The following is a 27,881-nucleotide window of genomic DNA, read 5'->3' as shown; positions in this document are numbered from 1 at the left end:
CCACGGTGCGCGCCCTAATCCTTTTTTGCCTCTTCCCGCCCTGGAATCCAGATTTCTATTAGGTGTTGTGGATGGGCAGACGACCTTAGGAAGATCCTAGATCCACATGCCGGTTTCAGCTGGTTTTATAACCCCACCCCTAACACAAGGTGTGCGTGGATGCTGCAGGGGTGTGTCCCAGGACGCCTCCGGGGCCGCATACCACAGCTGGCCTCACACTGCCTGTTCCAACCTTACTGTCTGAAGTTGGCAGGCGCCTTTTCTTAATAACCTCTCGCTGCATGGGACGAGGTCTCAACTTTTACACCAGTAAGTTTGCTCTCCTGAGGCCGAACATTTCAAGACATTTCTTGCCGCAGGCAAACTGCTTACACCTAAATCCAACAACAGGCCCCCATACCCGAATTTCCTTTCTCGCGAGAAATGCCCTGAGGCGGCTGTCGGCCATCTTTTGTGTGGCATTATTTCTGGCGTCTCTCTATGCCCATTTGTCATGCCGAAGTGGTTCAACCTTATTTCTGAATTTACGCAAGCACTAAAGAGTTACCCTTCCTCGTAAAGCCTCTGTTTGAAGAAGGAAGAAAAATTCAGAGGTTTGCCATCCTCTTCCTTCTTAACGTGGCGGTCTCATAGCGCTAGGCTTCCTAACGACTTCCGGCTTCCCGGCGGACACGAGGGGGGGCTGAACTTCCGGCCTCACGACGCAGGCGCCGGCCGCACTTTTCGTTCTCTCCGGCGGTGTTCGTGAGTCCGCAGACATGTCTTATCCCGCTGACGATTACGAGTCCGAGGTAAGACGGCCCTGCGCATGTACTGCGCTCCGCGACTGAGGCAGGGTTCTTTGGATGCTGGGCCTGGGGGTGAGACTGCGTCCGGCCCCCCTCGGGGAGCCTCCACCGGCCGCGTCCAGCTGCGGTCTGCCTTCCGGCGTGCGTGGCCCTCGCTGTTCCCACTGGTTGCGGCTCCTCACCACCCGCCCACTTCTCATGTCCGGTCTCCTCCTCCTCCGGTTTTCCGAGATCGAAGACGGAGGCTGGTTATGGGGTTGTTTCTGTAACTTAGCTCCTGTGGCCTTGGCTCACTCTTGTCAAACCCCGTTGGTTCCCACAGCCTCTTGTGCTTTGCTTTACCTTACTGCACCCGTAACGTTCTGTTGTCTGCTTATTCTCTCTTCTCTCAAGAGCATGTGAGTTTCTCAAAGGCAGGGACTGTGTTTTATGCACTTTTGTATCCTTAGTACCTTGCTTGGCACGTAGGTCCTCGAACGAGCATTTTGGATTCACTAATTGGTGACCGTTCTACCTCTCTCTCGTTAATAGGCTGCTTATGATCCCTATGCTTACCCAGGCGACTATGATATGCACACAGGTGAGACTACAGGCTTGTCTGGTTAGCTGGGTACTTCTAGGGTTTGGCACCTTTTTGAATGTCTGGGAACAGCTCTGATGGGCATCTGTGAAACACTGCGTCTCCATGGTCCAGGTTTGGAGTCAGTTGTTAGTTCCCAGAAGGAGGGTGGTATAGAGCCTAATAAATCAGGCCTTTTTCATGGTTCATCTCAAAGTCTCAGAAGGGAAGGCTTACTATCCTGGCTGTGGTTTCCTTGTTAAACTGCTCGCTGAAGAAGAAAATTTTGTTGTGAAAAATTAGTGATTCAAACCAAGCCCAAATGAAATCTTTTTGGAAGGTTTCCTGAAATGTTATAGTGAGTTGGCTTGACTTAACGTTTTGTACATGCCATGCATTGTTACAGGTACTTTGTACGAAGTGTTTTGTTTAGTCCTTACGACAGCTCTGTGCAGTACCTAAATTAATGTCGTCTCCCATTTTCTCAGATGAGAAAACTGAGCAGAGTTTAGTTACTTGCATTGTTGTATAGATAGAAAATAGCAGTCATTCATTCAAGAAATATTAAGTGCTGGGACACCTGGGTGGCTCAGTTGGTTAACTGAGCGTCCAACTCTTTTTTTTTTTAAAGATTTTATTTATTTATTTGACAGAGATTGACAGCCAGTGAGAGAGGGAACACAAGCAGGGGAAGTGAGAGAGGAAGAAGCTGGCTCCCAGCCGAGGAGCCTGATGCGGGGCTGGATCCCAGAACGCCGGGATCACGCCCTGAGCCGAAGGCAGACGCTTAACGACTGAGCCACCCACTGAGCGTCCAACTCTTGATCTCAGCTCAGGTCTTGATCTCAAGGTCTTGAGTTCAAGCCCTCTGTTGGGCTCTACACTGGGCATGGAGCCTACTTTAAAAAAATATCTATCTATCTATACACACACACACACACACACACACACACATATTTAAGATATATGTGTATAAGTTGCCTCCTACTTACTTCCCCTTCCCACAGTCTTCCTCTCCTCTCTTCAAACACACATATAATAGTTCTAGGTGCTGAGGGTCTACGTGAGTACAAGACAAGGTTCTTGCCCTCCTAGGATTCAGGTTCTAGTGGAGGAAACAGATAATCAAATATATAATTGTAAATAGTGGTAAATGTTCTAAAGAAACAGTGTGATGGGATTGAGAGTGAGTTGAGGACAAATATATCTCTGAATGTTTAGAAGGGAATTGTACCTGATTTTATAGACTTGAGTTTTCTTTGGGGGATGGTCTTGCCCTTTTGTTTTGTAACATATGTGGGTTTGAAAACACTTGATAAAGTATTTATTATATCCAACCTCTAGGAGATCCAAAGCAGGATCTGGCTTATGAACGTCAGTATGAACAGCAGACCTATCAGGTGATCCCCGAAGTGATCAAGAACTTCATCCAATATTTCCACAAAACTGTCTCAGATTTGATTGACCAGAAGGTGTATGAGCTGCAGGCCAGTCGTGTGTCCAGTGATGTCATTGATCAGAAGGTATATGAGATCCAGGACATCTATGAGAACAGGTACAGAGTGCTCACTGAAATGATCCTCTTTCTGGTTGGGACTGGTTTACTGATACAGTCCCTGAGAAGGGGGGCTGTTTCCATATCTCTGTAAAGAGAGTGCCCAAGGGATTTCTCTGAGTCCTTGTGGGGAGACATGTTATTTTGTTGGACTGTATTCCCAGAGCTCGTATAGGGCTTAAAATAATAACATTAGTATCAGTAATCATAGCAGCAATTAGTATGTCTGACCAGTGTAGATCAGGCAGTGTTCAGAATGCTTTTCCCGTATTTACTCATTACTCTTCACAGTAACCCCATGAAGCAGGTATTGTTTTCTTTATCTTACAGATGAGGGAAACAAAGCACAGAAAAGTTAAGTCATATAGCTATTCGAGTGCACGTGTTGAGTTTTGAACCTGCATAGTCTGACATCAGAGCCTAATTTTTTTAAAGATTTTATTTGAGAGAGAGAGAGAACACGTGCAGGTGTGAGAGAAGGAGCAGGGGAAGGGCAGAGGGAGAAGCAGACTCCTGGCTGAGCAGGAACCACCCCTGCCCCCCCCCCCCCCCCCGCCCTGGACGTGGGGATGTGGGGCTTGATCTGGGGACTCCAGGATCATGACCTGAGCCGAAGGCAGACACTTAACCCGACTGGGCCACCCAGGTGCCCCCAGAGCCTAATTTTTAAGTTACTGTACAACTTAATGCATAACAGGGTGAGCCAAGGTATGAGGGGTTGCTTCTGTTTTGAGGGGATTGCCCTTGTGTAATTGGCATTAGAGATGAGACAGGTCAGTTAGGGTTGAGATAGTCAGGAAAGACTTCACCAAGGATGTAGAATTTAAACAATTCCTGGGAAGGGTGCCTGGCTGGCTCAGTTGGAAGAGCACGTGACTCTTGATCTTAGGGTTGTGAGTTTGGGCTCCACGTTGGGTGTGGAGATTACTTAAAAATAAATATAATAATAATTAGTTAATTTCTGGGAGGGTGCATGGACAAAATGAATAGCCAAAGGCTTTTTGGAGTAATGAGTAGAATTAATCCCTGAACTGTTTTTTCCTTCATTTCCAGGTCTTTCTAGTAGATCAGTGCTGTCCCATGAAAACAATAATACTAGCCACGTGTATAATTTAAATTTTTTCATCAGCTATGTTTAAAAAATGTAAAAAGAGGGGGTGCCTGGCTGTCTCAGTCGGTGGAGTGTGTGACTCTTGATCTCAGGGTTGTGAGTTTGGAGCCCCACATTGGGTGTAGAGATTACTTAGAAATAAAATCTTAAAAAACTGAAAAAGGTGAAATTAATTTTAATAATTTATTTCAACATCTAAAATATTACCACACATAATCAGTATTAAACTGTTAATGAGTTACTTTACTTTTTTTGTATTACGTCTTCTAAACCCTATCTTTTATATTTATACCACATTTCAGTTCATGTATATTGGAAATACCTGATTACTATTTAGATTTCATAGCATTTGCAATAGAAACAGCAGATTCACATACCCAAGTAATTCTAAATGTACTTGAAAGTTTTCCAGTAACTAAGTATTGGGGTTTTTTGTTTAAAATTAACTAAAATTTGAAATTCAGTTCTTTAGTCACAATAATCACATGTGGCAAACGGTTACTGTATTGGACAGTACGGGCAGATATAGACGTCGTTGGTGCCAAGCATGTGGTAAATCTTTCTGTAGGAGAAAATGTGGTGAGAAGAGTGGTTGGTGCCTCAGAAAATACATTGTTATTGAGATGTTTTCTGTTTTGTTATGTGCCTTGAAGTGGGGGCTTGAGCATGTTTCTGTGCTGAACTGAAAGATCTGGAGAAGGGGGGAGTGGGGCTTAAGGAGAGGGGGGGAAAGTTGAAGTCGCTCCTGAGGGGATCAGGGCCGAGAGGCATCTTGGGCAGCAGTGTTTGGGTTGGATGCCGTGGGTCTGTTGTGGCATCAGACTGCAGCAAACAGACTGATTGGCTTCCAAGTTGGGATGGGGAGTGGAGGCACAGTGCTCCGGGAAAGTAGGGAAAGTATTGCTCAGGGAGACAGGTGGGAGTGTCTAAAAAGTAGTTACCAGATCAGGGAACAGCAGGCTGTTACGTATGAAGAGGTCATGATACAGAGGCAGGAAATGATCCTGAAGAGCATCGTGGTTGCCTAACTTTAAAAAGGAGTGTTCACTGTATTAAGAGAGGTTGAGGGCGCCTGGGTGGCTCAGTTGGTTAAGCAACTGCCTTTGGCTCAAGTCATGATCCTGGAGTTCCGAGACTGAATCCCGCATCGGGCTCCCTGCTCAGCGGGGTGTCTGCTTCCCCCTCTGACCCTCCCCCCCAACGTGCACACACACTCTCTCTTTCTCTCTCTCTCAAATAAATAAAATCTTAACAAAAAAAGAAGTTGAGGTGCAGAGTTAGGTTGAGTAAAGTTGTAGACTTGGAGGGCTCTGGCCCTGACTTTGTTTCTATGACATCTTCCTGTTTGTGAGCCTGGGTCTTTACCCGTAAAATGTGTGGGTTACCTCTTTGGTCCTTCCTGTTTTGGAGTTCTAGAATTTTTCTGCTTGGTTTTCAGCTGGACCAAGTTGACTGAAAGATTCTTCAAGAATACACCTTGGCCTGAGGCAGAAGCCATTGCTCCACAGGTTGGCAACGGTAGGTATGAGTTCTTGGTGTTCTGTATGCTGGGTGGGATTCTGTGACTGAGGGGGCAGGAAGAAGCTCAGGATAGTCTGTGTTTGTCTTGTGCACTGTTTTGTTTCCCCAGGGCTTGGTACATAGTAGACCCTTAGTAAGGAACTTGTTGCGTGAGGGCGGAATAAGCGAAGAGGGGACAGAGACCTGTCACACATGGTGAAGCTGAAATTGAGATCTTTGTCCTTACTTGTTTCCGTTTCCCTCAATGATTTTGGGGTCATGACCGTCACTTGGGAATCGGCTGTCTGGCTTCCTCTCACCTTTCACTTCATGATGGTGTTTGTTATATATGGTGTAAGGTAGGAAGATCCAGCGTAATGCTTTTGCATGTACCTACCTAGTTGTCCCAGCACCAGTTTTTGAAAGACTGTTCTTTTTACACTGAATTGTCTTGGCACCTTTGTTGAAATTGGTTATCACGTAAATGTAAGGATTTATGTCTGGACTCTCCGTTGAATTCATTGAGATATATGTCTGTCCTGATGCTTGTGCCACACTGTCTGGATCATTGTAGCTTTGTGGTAAGTTTTGAAACCGGGAAGTGCTAAGTCCTCCAACTGTGTTCTTCTTTTTCAAAATTGTTGTTGGTTTTTCTGAGTCTTGGATTTCCATATGAAGTTTAGGATCAATTGGTCAGTTTCCGCAAAGAAGTTAGTTGGGATTTTGATAGGGATTGTGTTGAATCTGAAGATAAATTAGAATATTGCCATCATATTAAGCCCTCTAATTTATGGACATGGGATGTCTTTCCATGTATTTAGGTCTTTAATTTCAATGACATTTTGTAGTTTTCAGTGTACAAGTCTTGTACTTCTTTGATAATAGCTAGCATTTTTTGAACACTTTATTTTTAGTGTTACTGGTACACAAGTTTAGAACTCACTTTGTAGGAGGTGTTATTTTCTGTGTTGCTTAGACCTTGTGCTCTGTTTAGTATGTTGTCTATAAAGAATGTAAAATTGTGTGTGTTAACAGTAGGAATCTCGTAATATAGTTGGCCCTTGAACAGCATGGTTTTGAACTGGGTGAGTCCATTTACACATGGATTTTTTTCAATACAATACTGTGAATCTATTTTCTCCTCCTTATGATGTTCTTAACATTTCTCCTTTCCAACTTACATACTATATACAACGATAATACGGTATATAATATGTATACTGTACAAAATACGTGTTGACTGTTTGTTATTGGTAAGGGTGCTAGTCAGCAGTAGGCTGTTAAAAGTTAACGGTTGAATATTTGGGGACTCAAAAGTTATATGTGGGTTTTTGACTGCGCAGGGGGTGCCTGTGCCCCTAACCCCCACATTGTTCAAGGGTCAACTGTGTATGACTTTAAATAGGTAAGTAATCACAGGGCTTAGTAATATAAAAGGAGATTTGGTGTAAAAACCCTCCTCCAGCTTCCCTCCTCAAGTCTTCAGTTTCTCTAGAGCCATCTAGTGTTAACACTTTCTTTTTTATCCTTCCCGTGATAGTCTGTGCATACGTAAGCAAATCGGAATAACTTGTTTGTTTCTTTTATAGATAGACCAAATGCCATTTTCTTCCCTTTTTAAAGTTTATTATGTTTTTGGAGAGTATTTTGCACCTCCAGGATTCCCAAGACCACCCCCAGGTTTGATGATTTGTTAGGAGGACTCCCAGGACTCAGGGTATAGCTGTATCCACAGTTTAAGAGCAAAGTCAGCAAAGGGAAAGGGCACACAGTGGAATCCAAAGCAAACCAGATGCATATTATCAACAGTCCTTTCCTGTGGAGTCACATGGGATGTGCTTAATTGCTCGAGCAAAGAATTGTGATGTGTGAAAAGTTGTCTGTCACAGAAACCTGTAACACATTCAGTGTCCAAGGATTTTATTGGGTGCTGGTCATGTGGGCACACCCTCTGCCTAGCATATATCAAAATTCTAGACTCCCAGAAGGAAGGCAGTAGTTCAGCATAAACCATAGTGTTGCACAGTATAGGCTCAGCAGATCGCCCTTATTGGGGTCCTGGGGACCCTCCTGAAATCCAGGTTCCCAGATGCCAGCCAAGGACCACCTTTACTAGCTAAAGGATATAAGTCTCCGGCCTGCTTTGTTAATCTTTTTCTGTATAGCATCAGTACCAAAGACCTTTTTTTCCCCCCTTCTTTGTTTTTAGTGGTTGTATCATATCAATAGAATAAATTATTTAGAGTAGAATTTCTAAGTTGAAAATACCCATATATTTGCAGTTTTGGTAATGTGATTTTGCCTTTTTTGGAGCTAATACAATTTTTTATGTGTCAGTTTGTTAAGCGACTGGATGGCAAAAATCTCTGAATGGTGAAGGGGAATGAGGGTGAATGAGATTAAGATGAGGTTGAAAGATAAAACGAGAGACGAATTTTCTTGTTGCGTGTATTCTTGGGGTGTGTTAGAATTCAGATGTCATTTTGTGTCTTAAATCACGTTTATCCCTCTATTCCCTTCAAAGGGCTAAAACTTCCTGAAGATCCCATTTGTTTTGTGGATTACTGAAGCAGCTCTTTGCCTTCTCTTTCAGATGCCGTCTTCCTGATTTTGTACAAAGAGTTATACTACAGGCACATATATGCCAAAGTCAGTGTGAGTATCTGTTGTTGGCTCGATGCCATTTCTGCCTTTGGAACACAGTCATCAGTTTCTATTGGTTCAGTGTCCAAGGGTGGTTGGCATGTGTTCTGAGTGTTAAGAAATGACAGAGGGAATGATTGAATCCAACAAGCTGGGTGTCTGTCCCAGACAAACTGTAGCATGGCATAGCTTGTCTGGCCTTGTCAATTTCTCCATCCTTACTCATCGCATTGATTGGGTTGCAGGATGCCATCCTAATGGTGTGTTCTCAGACACCTTCTGTTGCTTCAGCTTGTGATGCCCTTGCTTTTTACCTTTAGTGCGTGACTACGAGCTTTCTGCTCTCTGAAACACACGTGAAACTGTCACTATGTGCCAGGCGTAATGCTAGGCCCTTGGTATCTGTACTCTAATCCTCACAGTAGTCCCGCAATGCAGGCAAACTGAGGTGCAAAGAGGTTGCTTTTTCTCAAATTCATGCAATGAGTAGGTGCCAAAACTCCTTGAACCCAGGCCTGGCTTATTGTGACGCCAGTGTTCTTTCCACTGTACTCTCCCAGCTTTGGGCACTTGTTTGATTCTTCTCTCATTTCTGAATTTTAGAATGCCCCAAGTCTCTTAAATAACTATCTGTACTATTTATATACACTGTTACTGAAAATCTCTATCTTTAGCCCCTGTCTCTCTAAAACTCTACTTGTATATCCAGCTGCCTATTCCACATCTCTGCTCGGCTGTCTGATAGTCATCTCAAATTTGGGTGTTTTGTTTTGTTTTAAGATTTTATTTTGGGGGGTGCCTGGATGGCTCAGCCATTGAGCATCTGCCTTCGGCTCAGGTCATGATCCCAGGGTCCTGAGATCGTGCCCCACATCAGGCTCCCTGCTTGGCGGGAAGCCTGCTTCTCCCTCTCCCATTCCCCTTGCTTGTGTTCCCTCTCTTGCTGTCTCTCTCTGTCAAATAAATAAATAAAATCTTAAAAAAAAAAAGAAAAGATTTTATTTTGGGGCACTTGGGTAGCTCATTCGGTGAAGAATCTGCCTTTGGCTCAGGTCATGGTCCTGGGGACCTGGGATTGAGCCCCATGTCGGACTCCCTGCTCATCAGGGAGTCTGCTTCTCCCTCTCCTTGTGCTTTCTCACTCGCATGCACTCTCTCAAATAAATAAAATCTTTTAAAAAAAAGATTTTATTTATTTGAGAGAGAGAGAATGAGCAGGGAGAGGGGCAGAGGGACAAGCAGACTCCCCAGCCCAGGTTCCAGAGATCATGACCTGAGCCGAAGGCAGATGCTTAACTGACTGAGCCACCCAGGCACCTCATCTCAAGTTTAACGTACCCCAAATTGAAGTCTTATTTTCCTTCTAAGCCTGGGCTTCTCGTGTCAACCAACTCAATAAATAATACCGCCATTCACCCAAGTGATTTAGAACGAAAACCTTGGTGGTGGTCTGGACTTTTCTCTCACTTGACTTCCAACCTTGTAGCAAATCCTGTTCAGCTCTGTCTTCAGCGCACGTCTTGAAACCACCCACTTCTCACCTCCATCACTGCTACTGGTTCAAGATGTTGTATCATCTCTTGCCTGAACTGTGTAGCTGCTTACCTTGTATCAGTTTCCACTCTTCCACTTGCGTTTATTCTCAGCCTGGTAACCTGCATGATCCCTTTGAAACATATGACTTCTTATCATCACACTTAGAATAAAATCCCAGGTCTTAGTCATAGTCCTGCTTTATCTGGCCCCTGACTCCCTTGCCAGTCTCATTTCCTATGGCTTTCGTTCCTTTCTGGGGATCCTGACCATGCTCTGGTGTTTCAGAGCACACATCACTAACTGACATTGTAGTATTTGTTTACTTGGTTTTTGTTTGCTGTCTGCACTAGAGGGTAAAACTCCCACCAGGGCATGGACTACATCTTGCCACTGTTATAATCTGGTGCCTAATGCTTGTTGGTGACAGATTAATTGTTGGAGCTTATATGTGCACATGTAAATGAAGGAACCTGGCACCATGATCTCTCCTTAGAGTATTTGCACCTTCTCACAGTCAACTCTCATCTCTTTGAAGACCACTTGACCTGGCTAGAGTGCCTACCTTGCCACAGGAGCCACTGTCAGTCGTAGCTGAAGGAGTTCCTGTTGTCAAAGTAATGCAGGGGTCCGTGTTTTTCTGGCATCCCAGTGAGATCTCTGACTACCTTATCTGATAGGAAATACAGGTTCCCTCCTACCATTGCTGTTCTAGCTCGGGTACTTAGTAGGCTAGGTTGAGAATCTGGCTAGCCTGCATAACATCGCATCTTTGGGAAGACCATGGCATCAGAACCCATAGTACAGTTGGTTTTACCACCTCTAATCTTTCCTTTGGTTTGTAATGAAGATTCAGCAAAAGTTTATCGACTCTGTAACCTCTTTGTTAGGTACCAAAGTACTTTCATAATGTATGACCCGTTTTAAATCTGGTGGGGGAGGGGTTCATTGAAAGAGCGTTTATTGTATTGGGCACTTTAACTACGTAGTTTCATGCTACAGAGAGCTTGAATACTTTAGAAGTTCACAGTTAGTAAGCACTGGGGCTAAAACTCCAGGGCCTTGTTCTTTCTACCTCATCACAGATTGTATCACGTTGTTCCCCAGCTTAGAAATCTTCGGTGGTTCTCAGTTGCCAGCAACATGAAGTCTAGATTGGGGGGTCAACAGCCTTCAGTGTAAAGGGCCAGATAGTTTTTTCGCTTTGAGACCATAATGGTCTGTATTGAATCTGTTCAGCTCTGCCTTTGTAGCAGCCGTAGACGATGAATGTACATGGCTATATTAGAGTTGAGCTTTTATTTACAAAAAACAGGTGATGGTGGGCTTGCTGATCTCTCTGGCCTAGATCCCTGTTTGGCACCGAAAGACCTCTACGTTCCCAGCCTCCTACGTTCCCAGCCTCCTACGTTCCTGCGCTGTCCAGTCCAGTGTAGCCTAGTGTAGCATTATCTGCTCTTCCTCACCATCCTTCAAGCACCACGATTTTACTTCTTTGGTTTTGTTAGTACTTCTGTTTTTCTGCTTCACCAGATCTGCATGCTTGTTCTCGAACGGTCAGTTGAGTTTGTTGCCATAAAGCCTAATCATAATGGTTTGATATTCAGTGCCCTTTTGAACTGCTCTAGTACTTACTCTCTTCCCTCCGACTTGAGTGCTCTTTGCACACTAAGAAGGCGAGGTAGACATTGGTTCTCACGTGTGTGCAGCTGTCAGGGCAGACATGAGTAAAACACGTTTAAATTAAACATCTGTCTTGATGTCTCTGTTCTCTTTGCAGGGGGGGCCTTCCTTGGAGCAGAGGTTTGAGTCCTACTACAACTACTGCAATCTCTTCAACTACATTCTTAGTGAGTTTGACATTTGGCCAAGGATGTGAGGCTACAGTGAGGCCTCGTGCTAGCCTCCAGCTCTTTTTAGCAGGATTTTAATATGGGAGCAGGAAGGAGGAATGTCCTGTGATTCATAGTTCTTTTAAGAGAAAAATTACAAAATGCGTTCTGTAGACTTGCTGAGCGAGCATAGTCACTGCTTTGCGTCTGACTTTTCTGTGATCTCCTGTACAGATGCTGATGGTCCTGCTCCCCTTGAACTCCCCAACCAGTGGCTCTGGGATATCATTGATGAGTTCATCTATCAGGTATCTGGCCGGCCTTGGTCTAATAACTAGTCCAACAAAGGAACAGCTGTTACCATTGTTTGCGTTGTTAAAAACATGCTTGGGATAAAAATGTCCCATCACTGTGGGAAATATCCCACGGTGGTGGTCTTTGATAACATGGTTTTCTGAAGAGTCAGGATATGAGAGCTCTGGATATGAACTTGGAAGTCAGCAGAGTTGAGCTGGCTTTCATTAAGCCCTTACCTGATCTTGAGAGTTGATCTGGTTGGAAAATAAAGGTGTCACCAGCTTTGGAGTCAGTTCTTCTGTTCTTTAGTCTATACTTCTGAGGAATAAATCTGAGGGATGCCTGGGTTCTCAGGCAGTTGAGCAGCCAATTCTCAATTTTGGCTCAGTCATTGTCTCGGGGTCCTGTGATAGAGCCCTGTGTCTGCTCCATGCTCAGAGGGGAGTCTGCTCCCTCCCTCTCCCCTCTTGTGTGCACTTGGGCTCGCTCGCTGGCTCTCAAAGCTTAAAAAAAAAACCAAAAAACACACAGTAATTGAATTTGGAAAAATACTTGTTTTCCATGAGTTTTATGAGGATAGTATAACTCTCACTGGGTATTTCAGGAGAAATGAGTTTCTTAATAAAGCTGTTACTTGAGCTGCACAGACCAAAGAGACAAAGTGCTGGCAAATGGCGATTGGTGTGCTGAGAAAGCCCTTCTAGGGCCCTTTGAGAGAGAGGCTTCCTGCTCAAGATGAGGCTTTGGTGCTTTTGTGCAGAGAAGGCCACAACCCACACTGGCCTTGTTTGCCTTTTCTGGCTCCTTGGCGTGTGTCAGCCCCTTCTGTGGCATAATTTTAGAAGGTTGGCGGTCCTGTCGACTCACAGCAAGTCAGAGGAGGATCATCTGTGCTAAGGTTCTTCATCCTTCTCAAGACCATCGTAATCCCTTGGGCTTAGCTGGTGTTCTCTTCTTAAGGGACTTAGAGTGCTCTCACTTTAACAACGACTGGCCCTCAAGAGCCAGGTGTGAATCTTCCCGGCCAGATAGATGTCACAAGGGGTAAGTGGCTTTCCCCCCGCCACTCTGCTTTCATTTATTTTTATCAGTTCAGGTAATATGTGAATGTGTCATTACTGTTTACAAACTTTGTTTTTATCAAATTGCAGATAACGTTCATTTTTGTCTTTATAGAGATAGCATGTGTGCGCACCCACAAGCTAGGGAGAAAGGCAGAGGGAGAATCAGACTCCCCACTGAGCAGGGAGCCTGACATGGGGCTGGATCCCAGGAACCTGGGATTATGACCTGAGCCAAAGGCAGACTGAGGCCCAACCGACTGAGCCACCCAGGCGTCCCCAAACTCCTTCCTTGCCTTTGCGGAGTTACCGGTTATTGTCTGGAAAGATAAGCATTACATTCATGCTTCTCAGGCATTTATATAAATGTGTATGTATAAAATACACCGTTTAAAAATGGCATAATACTGTATTGTGTAATTTGCTGTGATATGGAACACTTAACATGTCTACGTAGAAATATGGCTTTATTCTTTTCTGCCATGTACACGATAGGGATACCACCCTTTTTTTTTTTTTAATGATTTTTTATTGTATTATGTTAGTCACCATACGGTACATCCCCGGTTTCCGATGTAAGGCTCGATGATTCATTAGTTGTGTATAACACCCAGTGCACCATGCAATATGTGCCCTCCTTACTACCCATCACCGGTCTATCCCATTCCCCCACCCCCCTCCCCTCTGAGGCCCTCAGTTTGTTTCTCATAGTCCATAGTCTCTCATGTTTCATTCCCCCTTCTGATTACCCCCCCTTTCTTTACCCTTTCTTCCCCTACCGATCATCCTAGTTCTTATGTTCCATAGATGAGAGAAATCATATGATAGTTGTCTTTCTCTGCTTGACTTATTTCACTTAGCATAAATTATCTCCTCCAGTGCCATCCATGTTGTAGCAAATGTTGAGAACTCGTTCTTTCTGATAGCTGAGTAATATTCCATTGTATATATGGACCACAACTTCTTAATCCAGTCATCTGTTGAAGGGCATCTCGGCTCCTTCCACGATTTAGCTATTGTGGACATTGCTGCTATGAACATTGGGGTGCATATGGCCCTTCTCTTCACTACGTCTGTATCTTTGGGGTAAACACCCAGTAGTGCAATGGCTGGATCATAGGGTAGCTCAATTTTTAACTTTTTAAGGGACCTCCACACTGTTTTCCAGAGTGGCTGTACTTGCATTCCCACCAACAATGTAGGAGGGATCCCCTTTCTCCACATCCTCTCCAACAATTGTTGTTTCTTGCCTTGTCTATTTTTGCCATTCTAACTGGCGTAAGGGGGATACCACCCTTTTTGTGATGAACATTTGGGTGTTCAGTTTCCAGTACTATAAACAGTGAGTCCATGAATATCCTTGTATGTGTTACACGTAGGTCTGTGTCTAGAGATCACCAGAAGTAGAATTGTTGGCTCAAGAATTTTTGCTTTTTAAGTTTTTTTGTTTGTTTTTGAGAGTGAAAGTGAGAATGCGCCTGTGGGAGGACGGTGGCAGGGGCAGAGAGAGAATCCCAAGCAGGCTCCCCACCCAGCACAGAACGGACATGGGGCTTGATCTCACAATGCTGAGGTTGTGACCTGAGCTAAAATCAGGAGTCCGATGTTTAACTGACTTAGCCACCCAGACATCTGCTTTTTATTATTTTATTTATTTATTTATTTATTTATTTATTTATTTATTTATTTATTTTTTATGTGACAGCCAGCCAGCGAGAGAGGGAACACAGCAGGGGAGTGGGAGAGGAAGAAGCAGGCTCCCAGAGGAGGAGCCCGATGTGGGACTCGATCCCGGAACACCAGGATCACGCCCTGAGCCAAAGGCAGACACTTAACGACTGCGCTACCCAGGCGCCCCATAGACATCTGCTTTTTAAATTTTTAAAAATCAGCTTTATAGAGTCAAAATTTGCATACAGTGAAATACTGATTTTAAGTGTACTCTTGATGAGATTTAACAAATGTGTACACCACCACAGTCAAGATCCAGAACATTTCAATCACTGGATTTTAATAAGTAGTAATATCTTGTTCTCTCCAAGGGCTGTATTAAATTATACTGCTATCAGCAGCATTGGAGAGTTTTTCTCTGCTAAGGATGTTATTGGCCTAATTTTTATCTGTTTGATGGGAAAGAAATGGTGTTCTCATTTTAATTTGCATTTCTCTGATACGAAGAGATAAGGTATTTTCCCTGTTAATTGACTAATCTTGGTTTTCTTTGAAGTGATCCTCAGTATCCTTTGTCCATTTTTCTATTGGATTATCTTATTCTTAGTGAATTATGAGAATTCCTTCCATGTTCTGAATACTCTTCTGTTTATTATAAACCTGGAAACTTTTTCTGCATTCTTAAAGGAAGCTGCAAATTGGAGTTTAAGAGTGTTCTTGGGTCATGTCATCTAGGACCTAGGTTCTAGGTCACTGATTTCCAAATCTGGTGTGCACCAGAGTCGACCGAGGAGCTTTTAAAAACTGGTTGAGTGGGTCGTTCTCTTGTGCTGTTCTCTGGATGACTGATGGAGCCAGCCCATTGCTGGACCCAAATAGAACCACTGCCTTAAGAAATACCTGTGGTGTGGGCCCTAGATGTGCCTTTCACTGGGCGACGCTCTGTGGTTGGTACTGAGGTGACTCTTGCTGGGTTCCTGTCCAGTAGACAAGACTCACACAGACACCAGCCCTGTCTCCGCCATGTTGTCGTCCGTAATCCTGACTCGGGCACGGCACAGCCTAAGAGAATAAGATCTGTTACAAGCCACCTGGTTCTGACAGCCAGATTGACTGCATTGTGAAGCCCAGAGACATTAAGTGACTCTAGACTGTGTTTGACTCCAAATGGAATGTTTTTTTCACCAACTGCCTTTCATTTTAGAGGTTTGTACTTAGCTGTGGAAGAAGTGACATACTCAGTAATGAACCAAATTCAGTTGAATCAAAGACGCCTTTGCAAAAACAAGTAATGTACAGAACAGTTTAGCATGAGACGCAGTGCCGCCCCCCCACCCCCTCCCTGGGGAGCCCCGGTGCCGTCCCCAGACTTCAGAGTCACTCCTGCCTCTCTCTCTTCTTCCCCAACAGTTTCAGTCATTCAGTCAGTACCGCTGCAAGACTGCCAAGAAGTCAGAGGAGGAGATCGACTTCCTTCGCTCCAATCCCAAAATCTGGAATGTTCACAGTGTCCTCAATGTCCTTCACTCCCTGGTAGACAAGTCCAACATTAACCGGCAGTTGGAGGTGTACACGAGCGGAGGTGAGTGCTGCTTGCCGTCTGTTCCAGGGGAAGAGAGGCCACGGGAGTGTGGGGGAGTCACCGTGGCTTCGGTCGTGGGCTGCTCCTCTTTGGCGTTGGGTGTGAACAGCAGCCAAGTGCTGATGCTGAGGGCTGTCGGGCTTGGCCGTCTCTCTGCCGGCGCTCACGAGGTCTGCTTTGCAGATGCTTGTGCTGTGTCTTCAGGGCCTTTGTGTAGGTAAGCGTTTCTCACACCTTTTGGTGTCGAGACCGCTTTACAGTCTTTAAAGACCGAGAATCACAGTTATCTATATAAATTTCTTCTCCTTGTGAGAAGAGTGCCATTTCTGTAGATCTCCTTTGTGCCTGGCATAGTAAGAGCTGGATTCTCCTCTGCTTCTGCCTTCAGTCTGTTGCAGTTATAATATGTGGTTTGGGTTGAACTGTATGAGGGAGACCTGGACTCACCCAGACGAGGGTTGGGAAAGGTAGGAGTATCTTAACAGCCTTTTCAGGTAGTTCCGATGTTCTTTGCTACTACAAACAGACTTGACAGTGGGGGTTTCATACTGGTGAGTTGCAGCGAGGAATTCGAAACCTTAGCAATGAACTTTTACTTGGTCACGTTAAGGCGTATTGATTCTATCCTGCGGCTTGAATGGATCTTTTTATCCCTGCACAGTTTCGTAAAATATTGGTTCGTTGAGTTACAAAGATTTTCTGAATGTTGATGTATTTTTTTTTTTTTTAAGATTTTATTTATTTATTTAACACAGATAGAGACAGCCAGCGAGAGAGGGAACACAAGCAGGGGGAGTGGGGAGAGGAAGAAGCAAGCTCATAGCTGAGGAGCCTGATGTGGGGTTCGATCCCAGAACGCTGGGATCACGCCCTGAGCCGAAGGCAGACGCTTAACCGCTGTGCCACCCAGGCGCCCCATGATGTATTTTATTATACAACCTAAAAAAGCCACTTTCGTCATCAGCCTCATCAGATCAGTCTTTATTTGGAAGCTGTTGGGCTCATGGTGGTGGTTACACGTTTTTAAAACTAGAATTTTCTTAAAAGCTCACATTGTCATTGGCAGTGAGCACTCTCCGTTGTTTTTATTGGAGTGTAACAGGCTCACCTCCTAAATACCCAAATCTAAGCGACCGTAATTTGTGTTTCAGTCATTCAAGTAAAAATGGTGTTTTGTGTGGGGCACCTGGGTGGCTCAGTTGTTAAGCATCTGCCTTCAGCTCAGGGCGTGATCCCGGCGTTCTGGGATCGAGCCCCACATCAGGCTCCTCTGCTAGGTGCCTGTTTCTTCCTCTCCCACTCCCCCTGCTTGTGTTCCCTCTCTCTGGCTGTCTATCAAATAAATAATAAAATCTTAAAACAAAACAAAACCAAAAAAATGGTGTTTTGTGAAAAAGTGGTTGGTTCTTTTACCACGTGTGGTGGGAAAGAATACAGTAATTACTGTTACAGTTTGCTGCCACTTCCTGGTTTATGCTAAGTTGTCAGTTTTACCCACTGTTGTTTTTGCACCATCAGTGCAAATGGCATTTCAGTGAGAAAGACAAATAGCGTCTTAGTGTTGTTAGTAAAGTAGCTTTGACCTCATGAACTTCCTGAAAGCAGTGACCTTGATGAGAAACTGCTCCTGATAAAAGAGGTCATCTCAATAATCTCAGCTGTCTTGGAACCAAAACAAACAAACAAAAAAAACAACCCCTGCCACCTCCACACCTCCCCCCTGCCCTCCCCCAACTCCTCTTGGTAAATTTAAGATTAGCGTAAGGCCAAGGACACCTGGCCGGTCAGTCCGTAATAGAGTATGTGACTCTTGGTCTTGGGGTCGTGAGTTCGAGCCTTACGTTGGGTGTAGATTACCTTTAAAAAAAAAAAAAAAAAAGATGAAGGTCAGGCATGCTACTTCTGGTTATTCCTTTGAAGGGAGTTATTCCCTATTGCAGGAAGCTTTAGAGGCCAGTTATAGGTGAAGAGTCGACTGAGTGACATTCAAGGCTTAGGCTTTTCTTCCTCTACCTGCCCTTCCTGAAATGGTCACAGTGTTTGTTTCTCTTAGGTGACCCCGAGAGTGTGGCTGGCGAGTATGGACGGCACTCCCTTTACAAGATGCTTGGGTATTTCAGCCTGGTGGGGCTTCTGCGTCTGCATTCCCTGTTGGGGGATTACTACCAGGCCATCAAGGTGCTGGAGAATATCGAACTGAATAAGAAGGTGATCACCTATTTCCCCCTGCCCCCCTACCCAGAGCCAAAGTCTGCTTTCAGAGAAACTGATCTATAAGAACAAATTTCGGGGATCAAAAAGAGGATTCTTCCCCAGGCCAGTTGAAAATTGAGATGTGGGGGAAGCACTGTAGTGAATATCTGCACGTAGACAAGGTGCTTTCTCTTTGTTGCTTAGTAACACTTGAAGTGTTCAGCAGTCTGATTCTGTTTTCAAAACAATGATAATGGCAGATTTTTGCTCTTCAGATTTCACTGGTTAAGGAATTAGTAAGAGACTTAGTTCTAAGATGGTATAGATGATGATGATTAGCTGTGGTGGTTTTTCTTAGCCACAGAAAAATTGGCACTTTTTTGTCGTGTGTGTTTGTGTGTGTTCGTCTTGCAGTCTTGTTTATCTGTTACTTTATCGTGTCTATCTGGAAAAGCAAGGAGTAGAAAGTGAGGAAGAATACACAACTGAGGTGTGGAGGGATTTAGAGCTGAAAGAAATGTTAGGGTCACCTGATCCGGTCCCTGTTTGTTACATCTAACAATATGGAGTTACACGTCCTGTAACCTAATCGGTAAATGGTACGGTCTGCACTCAGAGCCTCGAACTCCGGAGCCAGGGCTTCCCCTGGGTAGTTCAGGGCTTCTACAAGGGGCTTCCACCTCAGCTGACACTGGGCCCTGCCAGCTTCCAGACTCTGTCCGGGGTGAGTTGGTTTGGGACTCATGGATGCTTCTGCCTCCCTCCACAGAGCATGTATTCTCGGGTGCCTGAGTGCCAGGTCACCACATACTACTACGTGGGTTTCGCATATTTGATGATGCGTCGCTACCAGGATGCCATCCGGGTCTTTGCCAACATCCTCCTCTACATCCAGAGGACCAAGAGCATGTTCCAGAGGACCACATACAAGTATGAGATGGTAAGGACGCCCCGGACCGTCTTGGTCCCTTGGCACCTATGCCGAGAGTTTTTGGTAAATGCTATCCAAAATTTTGTTTTTCACGTATCTTTTCAGTAGCATGATTTTTTAATGACTGGTCTACTCTTAAGGTCTTTTGTTGTGCCTGTTATTTCAGATCATTAACTCGTGGACGATAAGGACAGTATCTTTTGTTTTACTTTTGTCCCCCAGCAATGCCTACATTTATTCAGGAACAGTTTGATGAGTGTTCGCTGGGCTGTGGGTATTTAAAAATGAGTTGGATGTAGGTACCACCCTCAAGCCGTTTGCCATGGAGGAGGGAGGGTCCAAGACTTGCACAGAATTGGGAGGTTTCTAGGCAGAGCAAAGGTGTTGAGACTTGGAAGTATGGTGATACAGCAGCACAATGAACAATTTCGTTGGAGGGCCATAGAGTAGTCAGATTGGGGTGTTAGGTTCTGGAGTAATGTTCACGACCCAGCTGAAATATTTAATCTTTATAGGCATTACAGTGCCATTAAAATTTCTGGGTGACTTAGTCATCACAGTTGTGGGAGGATTGATCTGCTGCTGAAGTATGGGGTTGACCGGGGAGAGTGAGAGGGAGGTCCCAGTGAGAATCCAGGAGCCAGCCAAGGAGGCCCCGGAAGTGGGCTGGAAGTTCAGTAGAGCTAGAAGCGGATTGGGAGAGACTTCAGGTAAGTTAACTGACCGGTGCAAGACCAGGGACAAATCAGGAGTCTGTGCAGCGTGGACGTGGGAGGGTGGTGGGTCCACGTTGGGACCCCAGAAAGTCCATCTCATTCGACTCTGCACCTATTTGTCTTGCACCCCCAGATTAACAAGCAGAATGAGCAGATGCACGCGCTGCTGGCCATCGCCCTCACCATGTACCCCATGCGAATCGACGAGAGTATTCACCTGCAGCTGCGGGAGAAGTACGGGGACAAGATGCTTCGCATGCAGAAGGGTGACCCGCAGGTTTATGAGGAACTGTTCAGCTACTCGTGCCCCAAATTCCTGTCACCTGTGGTGCCCAACTACGACAATGTGCACCCCAACTACCACAAGGAGCCCTTCCTGCAGCAGCTGAAGGTGTTCTCCGATGAAGTGCAGCAGCAGGCCCAGCTCTCCACCATCCGCAGCTTCCTCAAGCTCTACACCACCATGCCTGTGGCCAAGCTGGCCGGCTTCCTGGACCTCACAGAGCAGGAGTTCCGGATCCAGCTCCTTGTCTTCAAGCACAAGATGAAGAACCTGGTGTGGACCAGTGGCATCTCCGCCCTCGATGGCGAATTTCAGTCGGCCTCTGAGGTTGACTTCTACATCGATAAGGTATGGCTGCCTCCTGGCCTAGGTCTCTGGCGCCCTCTCTTTTCATCCATTCAGCAGTCAGTGCTTACTAAGTGCCCATTGTTCTGAGCATTTGGGACTTAGTGAACAAAATCAAAAAGGTTTCTGCCCTCACACTGATTCTAATGTAAAAAATAGACAGTAGGCATTATAACGAACCAGACCATGTAGTAAGTGTCAATGAAAATGAATAAAACCCTTTTTAAAAATTTGAAAGAAGAGGGCACCTGGGTGGCTCAGTCAGTTAAGCATCTGCCTTAGGTTCGGGTCATGAGCCCAGGGTCCTGGGATCAAGCCCCACATTGGGCTCACTGCTCAGCGGGAAGTCTACTTCTCTGTCTCCCTCTGTCCTTCCTCCCCACTCGTGTTCACTCTCTTTCTCGCTCAAATAAATAAATAGAATCTTTTAAAAAGTAAATTTTTTTTTAAAGAAAGATAAGATCGCTGCCGGGGATACACAGTCTTCACAAAGAGAGTGCTCCAGGGAAGGAGTGGTTGGTGCGAGAGTTATATATGGTTTGTTTTTGTTTTTGTTCTTGTTTTACATAGAGTTACAAGTCGTGATGAAAGACTTTCTAGAAAGGCTGTAAGACTGGAATCTTATGGGAATCAGCGATTTTTTTTCTTTATGTTTGGAACGCTCCTTTCTGGTTGTTTTTGTTTGTTCATTTGAACGAAGCAGATGTACAGTGTGTACTTGGGGCAGGAATAGAGCCCATGTTTTGAGGTTTTGCCAAGTCATTTTGACCTTGGGTAAATGTTTTACCAGCAGTGGGGCTTACAAACATGAAAAGTTGAAAGTTTCCTTTATTTTATCATAGGTTAGAAATTGCCAAGTGCTATGCAGTTAAGGGTAGTGGTGGAAGGTGGAGGTTGCCGTATTCTATAAGGTGCTCAGGGTAGCCTTTGTCGAGGAAGTGAAATTGCAGCTAAGACTTGAAGGAGGTGAGGAAATTAGCCAAACACATAGCTGAGGGAGCAGTGTTCCAAGTTGCAAGAGCAGTAAGGGCAAAGGCCCTGGGGTGGGAGCAAGCCCAGTATGTTTGAGGGACAGCTTCAGTGTGGCTGCAGTGACCTGAGAGAGGAGGCTGTGGCAGAGAAGATCGGAGAAGAAAGTAGGAGGGTGCGGTGTAGACTGTTGGAAGTAGTTTAGCAAGTGGGAGCATTGTCCTGACTTGGCCCACCCTAGATGAGTGCTGCCTGGTTTTGAACTTCATGTAATGGACTGACACCGCATGTGCTCTTTTTGTGTGTTTGACTGCTTTTGCTCAGTGTTAGATTTGAGAGCACCGCCGTCCAGCGTTGCCAGCAGTAGTATGTTGGTGCTTATTGTTCCACCATCGTCCAGCTGCTGCTGCTGCTGCAGGAGTCAGCTGCCATGTTCCCACTCTAATGCGGATGGACATTTGAGTGGTTTTGGTTATTACAGAGGGTGTACATGGTTTTAGAGAGTGGCTGTCAGTGGTCCATCGAAGTTTTTTTTTTTTTTTTTTTTTTAAGATTTTATTTATTTGACAGAGACAACAGCCAGCGAGAGAGGGGACACAAGCAGAGGGAGTGGGAGAGGAAGCAGCAGGCTCCCAGCAGAGCAGGGAGCCTGATGCGGGGCTCGATCTCAGAACGCCAGGAGCACGCCCTGGGCCGAAGGCAGACGCTTAACATCTGAGCCACCCAGGCGCCCCCATTGAAGTGTTTTTTAAGTGATTTATTTATATCTGCTTGTGAGTGCAGAGTTATTTCTGGAAGGAGGCACAAGCAACATCCTAGGCTCCTCTCAGGAGAAGAGGTAGGTTGAGGGGCAGTGTTAGTTTTCACTGTTGAATTTTAAGTTCAAGTTAACATTTTAATGTCCTAATGAGGTTTTTAAAAGAACTAAGTTCTGTTTTGTTTTCCTAGGTGAGTGTTTTCAGACTTAAAATACTCTAGACTCTTTGAATTGTTCTTTCCATGAAGTAACACCCTCCCCTCTTTGTGAACCCATGTGCGTACACTCTTAAGTAAAGAAGACGTTCAAAGGACGCCTGGGTGGCTCAGTGGGTTAAGTGCCTGCCTTCAGCTCAAGTCATGATCCCAGGGTCCTGGGATTGGGTCCCCCTTGCTCAGCAAGGAGCCTGCTTCTCCCTCTGCCTGCCTCTCCCCGTGCTTGTGTGTGCGCGTGCTCTCTCTCTGACAAATAAATAAATAAAATCTTTAAAAAAATTCTGGAAAAAAAAATGATGTTCTGCTCAGACATATGTGGAACCCTGATATGAACTTAACAACAGTCTGCTAAAATGAGTAGACTGGTGTCTTTCATCTCTTCTAGAATATTCTTAGTTAATAGCTCTTATTGTGTCTGCTCTGTTTCCTTCTGGAGTTCTTACTTGATGTATGTTCGACTTCATTCTGTCTTCCATGTATCTCTCTCTCTCTTTTTTTTTTTTAAAGAATTTATTTATTTATTAGACAGCCAGCGAGAGAGGGAACACAAGCAGGGGGAGTGGGAGAGGAAGAAGCAGGCTCCCAGTGGAGCAGGGAGCCCTTGCGGGGCTCGATCCCAGGACCCTGGGATCACGCCCTGAGCCAAAGGCAGGTGCTTAACCACTGAGCCACCCAGGCGCCCCTGTCTTCCATGTCTCTTAAACCCTTTTTCCTTCTTCTTTTCTCTCTGTTCTAGATAATTTTCTTTGAGTATTCTTTGTGAATCTGTTCAGCTCTGTTTTTGCTTTCTCTAATTTTTAAAAAATTCATGGTGAATTGTTTCCTTAATGTGCTTGGGTTTTTATTTTTTTCCCTACATATAATTCATTGTCCTTGAAAAACTGTTGGCATTTTTTGAAGCGTAGGGTGAATATTCATTCTTCTAGAAGGGATTTGCTTTTGCCTCTTCAAGGTGCCTGGGAAGATTATTGGTCTGGGACCACCATAGACTGAAAGCCTTGGGTCCCCTGGACCAACCAGGAAACAAGCCCAGGCTACAGACTGTCAGGAGATTCACCTTGTATTTATAATGTCCCAGGAATGGGGTCTCTTTCCTCTTTTATGTTCCTCCCCCAGCTTGGTGAGTGTTGCTTGGTGTCGAGTGGGATGGCTGCCCAGTCCTGGTCTGCCTTTAGCTGAAGGGTGTAGCCCTGTACGGACCCAGCAGTGCGCAGAGGGCCTTCTGTAAGACTGGCCCTGGCCTTGATTTGTCCCTCTGCATAAGTCTTCTGGGATCGATGAGCAAATGCCCTCATCGCAGAGTGGGCTTCTGTGTTTTGCTTAGAATGGTTTATTTTCTCTTAAGTAGCTCTTTATTCTCTTGTCAGCTCTTTGATGCTATGAGGAGATTTTAAAAAATTATTTATTCTGTATTTTTAGTTGCTTTGAGAAAGTGTTGGTCTAAACATACTTTTTTCCTTTTTTTGCAGTTTTTTTAAAGCTATAACTTGTATAACATAAACTTCACCATTTTAAAGGCTATAATTCTGTGGTTATTAATATATTCACAATGTCACACAGCCGTTTCCACTAATTCCACAATGTTTCTAACATCCCTAAGAGAAACTCCCTACTCATAAGCAGTCATTCCCAAGTTCCCTTGTCCCCTAATCCCTGGCAAAGCAGTAATCTGCTTTCTGTCTCTGTGGATTTGTCTATTTTTGATTTGATTTGATTTGCTGTGAGAAAATATGTGGCCTTTTCGTGTTTGACTTCTTTCATTGAGCACGTTTTCATGTCTCATCTAGGTTGTGGTGCATGTCAGTACTTTATGCCTTGTTACGGCTAGAAAATACTCCACTGTCTGGATACTTTGTTTATTCATTCATTAGTTGATGGACAGTTGAGTTGTTTTCACCTTTTGACTATTGTGGGTGACGCTGCTATGAATTTTTGTGTGCAAGTTTTTGTGTGAAAATATTCTCTTGGGTGTATACCTACTTGGGAATTGCTGGGTCAGTTTGGGTAGTTTGTTTTGAAAGCTCATCTTGCTAAACCAAACCCTCTCATTTAGAGTTTATGGCGTTTGGAAGACTTGATGTTTGGCAGAACTTAGAGATCTCTGACATGAACAGTCTCACCAAAAATAGAAACATGTCAATAGGGAAGTTTCCCAGTGTTGTTTTAGTCATGCTTTTAAAAATCAAAACTGTTCCTTGTGGTATCACATCAACTATCTAAAGTCCTTTTTGAGTTTATTCTCAGTGCCTGACCTAAGTTCTTCTGCTGTATCGGTAACCGACTCCATCCCCCCGTCATCACTTTGTGAGCCAGCTGAACTAGTCCCAATTATCTGGATGGTCTTTAACAAAACACTTCTCCTGGGATGCCTGGTGGGCGCAGTTGGTAGAACACGCAGTTCTTGATCTCAGGGTTGTGAGTTCAAGCTCCACCTTGAGTGTAAAGCTTTACTTCAAAGTAAATAAATAAAACACTTCTCCCAAGAATTAACAGTTTGGGTATTACAAATAGCATTTTTTATGAGGTTTGTATTCGCATTATATTAATTAAATTGTAACATAATTAAATAATAATATAATTTAAAGTCCCTGCGTGAAAAAGTGTTTTTTCCTTAAGATTTTATTTATTCGAGAGAGAGAGAGAGCAGGAGCAGGGGCAGAGGGAGAGGGAGAAGCAGGCTCCCCACTGAGGAGGGAGCCCGAGGACCTAGGGCTTGATCCCAGGACCCTGGGATCATGACTTGAGCTGAAGGCAGATGCTTAACTGAGCCACACAGGCATCCTGTGAAAAAGCGTTTGATTGCATGTTTTTGGGTTTTTTTTTTTCCTCTTACCGGTTCACGATTGTCTTTGGCAAAATACTGCTTTTTGGGTTTTTGTTGTTGTTGTTGTTGTTGTTGTTGTTTTGGTAAAGATTTTATTTTTATGTAACTCATGACCCTGAGATCAAGAGTTGCATGCTCTGCTGACTGAACCAGCAGGTGTCCCTGCTATCTTTCTGGCTCTTCTGTTTCATCCTTGACTTGAAAAAATCATGTCAAAGAGATTCAAAAGTTTTTGGGTTTTAACCCAGATTACGCAGAAATTTACAAGTAAAGTGTTCAACCACATTCGAGCTAAAAAACAAAATTTAGAATCTGGACTCACTTGCAACCTTACACTCCTAAACAATGTATGAGAATAAAATGCTGTCTTAAATGTTTTTATTGCTGAAAGATTCGTGTTCATTAAAAAAGACTTGAAAATAAAAATAGGGGCGCCTGGGAGGCTCAGCTGGTTAAGCACCTGCCTTTGGCTCAGGTCATGATCTCCAGGTCCTGGGCTCAAGCCCTGCGTCGGGCTCCCTGCTCAGGCGGGGAGTCTGCTTGTCCCTCTCCCTCCCTCTCTTTCTCTCTCTCTCAAATAAATAAAATCTTAAAAAAAAAAAAAAGAACGAAAGAAAAATAAATGAATTAACAAAATAAAATCAAGCATCTGGAAAGAAAGAGCTGCTGTCAACTGGTACTGCTCTTCCATAGGGCTTTTCCCCTTTGCTTTTGAAAAGCACTGTAGGGGTTTATGAAGCACTTAGCAGCTTGGTAACTGGTAAGTCCGTAAGTGGCTCTGCCTCACCACTCGGCTCTGACTCTGCTTTGCTTTTCCCGCAGGACATGATCCACATTGCAGACACCAAGGTCGCCAGGCGCTATGGGGATTTCTTCATCCGGCAGATTCACAAATTTGAGGAGGTGAGAAGTCAGGGAGTGCTGTGTAGGTTGGAGACAGAGGTTAGGAACTAGTGGGGAGTTTTGAGATTTTTCTTTTTCATTTCAAGAAAGCCCCGAGTTGGCCCTTTAAAAAGTTTCTGAGTGAGACTGGCTGGCTGCTTGGGGTTTGGGGAGCAGGGCTGGGCCTGTAGCAGTTGCTGTGTCAGCCTTCTCCAGAGCATCTCTTTCCAAGATCTCTCTCTGCGGGTGGCCAGCGCTCCTCTCCCTCCCTGGTATTTCCTAATATGGGCGGATTCACTGCCTGCTCTTACCCATCCCTCCCCGTTTGGCAGTTATGCTCTGCCTTAGACAGGTCTGGCCAGTTTTTGCAGGCAGAGGACAGGAAGCTGTGTTTTGACAGACTTGGTGCATTTCACGTCTTTCCCTAGGAGAGGTCTTGTGGGTCAGGCCAAACACTACGGGGGCGTAGGGTGTGTGCATACGGGTCTCTCTGTGGTCGTGGCTGGAGCCACTTGGTCCTGGTGTTTTGAGTTCTCCAGCAGAGGTCACTGCTATGCTCTCGTCCATGCCACGAGGCTCCTGCAGGAATAATACAGCCCTGGCAGTTTAGCCTGTCTGAGCCCCGTGTCTTATAAAATGGGTAGAGCAGAGAGAGAGAGGGAGAGAGAGAGAGAGAGAGTGTGTGTGTGCGTGTGTGTGTGTGTGTGTGTGACGTGTGACGGGCAGGTAGAAGAACAGTCTGCCTGACTTGTGCAGGGCCATAGACGTGTCAGGAGTGGAGCACCTAACTGGGGCTTTATGCCCACAAAGTGGACACCTGTGCCTGCATCAGAGACACCCCTCCCTGACTTCAGAGGGGCGGCCCAGGGCTCTGTCCTGGTGATGGTGCAGACTGGAGGAAAAGGGTTGGTGAAGTCTCCGTATTTCACTTTACTTTTCTTTTTCTTCTAGCTCAATCGAACCCTGAAGAAGATGGGACAGAGACCCTGAGTACAATTCACACTCTTTTTAGGAACTTACTTTGAGGTCTTTGTGGGTGGGGCATATTTTTGTCACCGTGAAGTCTTTACCTAGATCCGCCATCAACCATTCAGCTGAGTTGAAGTTTATTTGAATTAAGGACTGAAGTGTTTTCAGTAGGTCTCAGTAAAAGATTTTCTTTGGAGCCAGATTTGTCATCTCATCATTGTTGGGGGGAATCTGTGGTTGAGGGCGACAATATGTGATTTCCTGTGACACTTTTCTCCTGTTGCACCAGTCGTTGGTGTTTCAGTTGAATTTGCAGTTTGCAGGACATTCTCACACTCAGCATCTTATTTGTACCTCACAAGACTCCTGGGAGCCTTAAGTGACCTGCCACGATTTCCATGCATGTTAGCGGAGGTGCTTTTCTTAGGCAGAAACCTGAATGCCTCCTGCGCCATGAACCGTGCTAAGAGGAAACCCAGTACGCTGCCGACGCCTCACGGCTCGGGCTTAGCAGTCATATCCCCACTTCGCTGATGAGGAAACGCCGTCAGGTTGTAAAGTGACTGCTCGAGGTCCTATAGTTTGTTTTAAAGATTTTATTGATTTATTTGTCAGAACAAGAGAGAGAGACAGAGGGAGATAGTTCTAAAAAAGCCAAGACTCGG

At 44.9% G+C, this 27,881-nt stretch overlaps 1 protein-coding gene across 2 annotated transcripts; it reads left to right on the top strand.

Moving 5' to 3' along the window:
* The first annotated feature begins 647 nt into the window (after window positions 1–647).
* On the top strand, window positions 648–27,412 carry EIF3L (eukaryotic translation initiation factor 3 subunit L). 2 transcript variants are annotated; one of them, XM_045779938.2, is made up of 13 exons: window positions 648–791; window positions 1,320–1,368; window positions 2,692–2,902; window positions 5,452–5,531; window positions 8,107–8,168; window positions 11,470–11,539; window positions 11,756–11,829; window positions 15,961–16,132; window positions 18,186–18,340; window positions 19,095–19,265; window positions 20,106–20,603; window positions 26,188–26,268; window positions 27,199–27,412. In XM_045779938.2, the coding sequence occupies exons 1-13, from the start codon at window positions 759–761 to the stop codon at window positions 27,235–27,237; spliced, it is 1,695 nt and encodes a 564-aa protein (XP_045635894.1). In that variant the 5' UTR covers window positions 648–758; the 3' UTR covers window positions 27,238–27,412. The 2 variants fall into 2 exon arrangements, with proteins under 2 accessions (XP_045635894.1, XP_045635895.1); XM_045779939.2 differs by lacking the exons at window positions 648–791; window positions 1,320–1,368; window positions 5,452–5,531 and having other exon boundaries at window positions 2,695–2,902.
* The last annotated feature ends 469 nt before the right edge of the window (window positions 27,413–27,881 follow it).

This window comes from Ursus americanus, chromosome 17, assembly GCF_024610735.1.
Source record: "Ursus americanus isolate L20-20 chromosome 17, mUrsAme1.1.p, whole genome shotgun sequence".
Lineage (NCBI taxonomy): Eukaryota > Metazoa > Chordata > Mammalia > Carnivora > Ursidae > Ursus > Ursus americanus.
This window is presented reverse-complemented; position numbering and strand designations above follow the sequence as displayed.

Bases quoted from the DNA above. Each gene is read 5' to 3' on its own strand.
- EIF3L (XM_045779938.2), top strand. From the start codon at position 759: ATGTCTTATCCCGCTGACGATTACGAGTCCGAG. The intron at 1,369-2,691 runs GTGAGACTACAG...TCCAACCTCTAG, and splicing joins CGACTATGATATGCACACAG to GAGATCCAAAGCAGGATCTG. The intron at 11,540-11,755 runs GTGAGTTTGACA...TCTCCTGTACAG, and splicing joins TCTCTTCAACTACATTCTTA to ATGCTGATGGTCCTGCTCCC.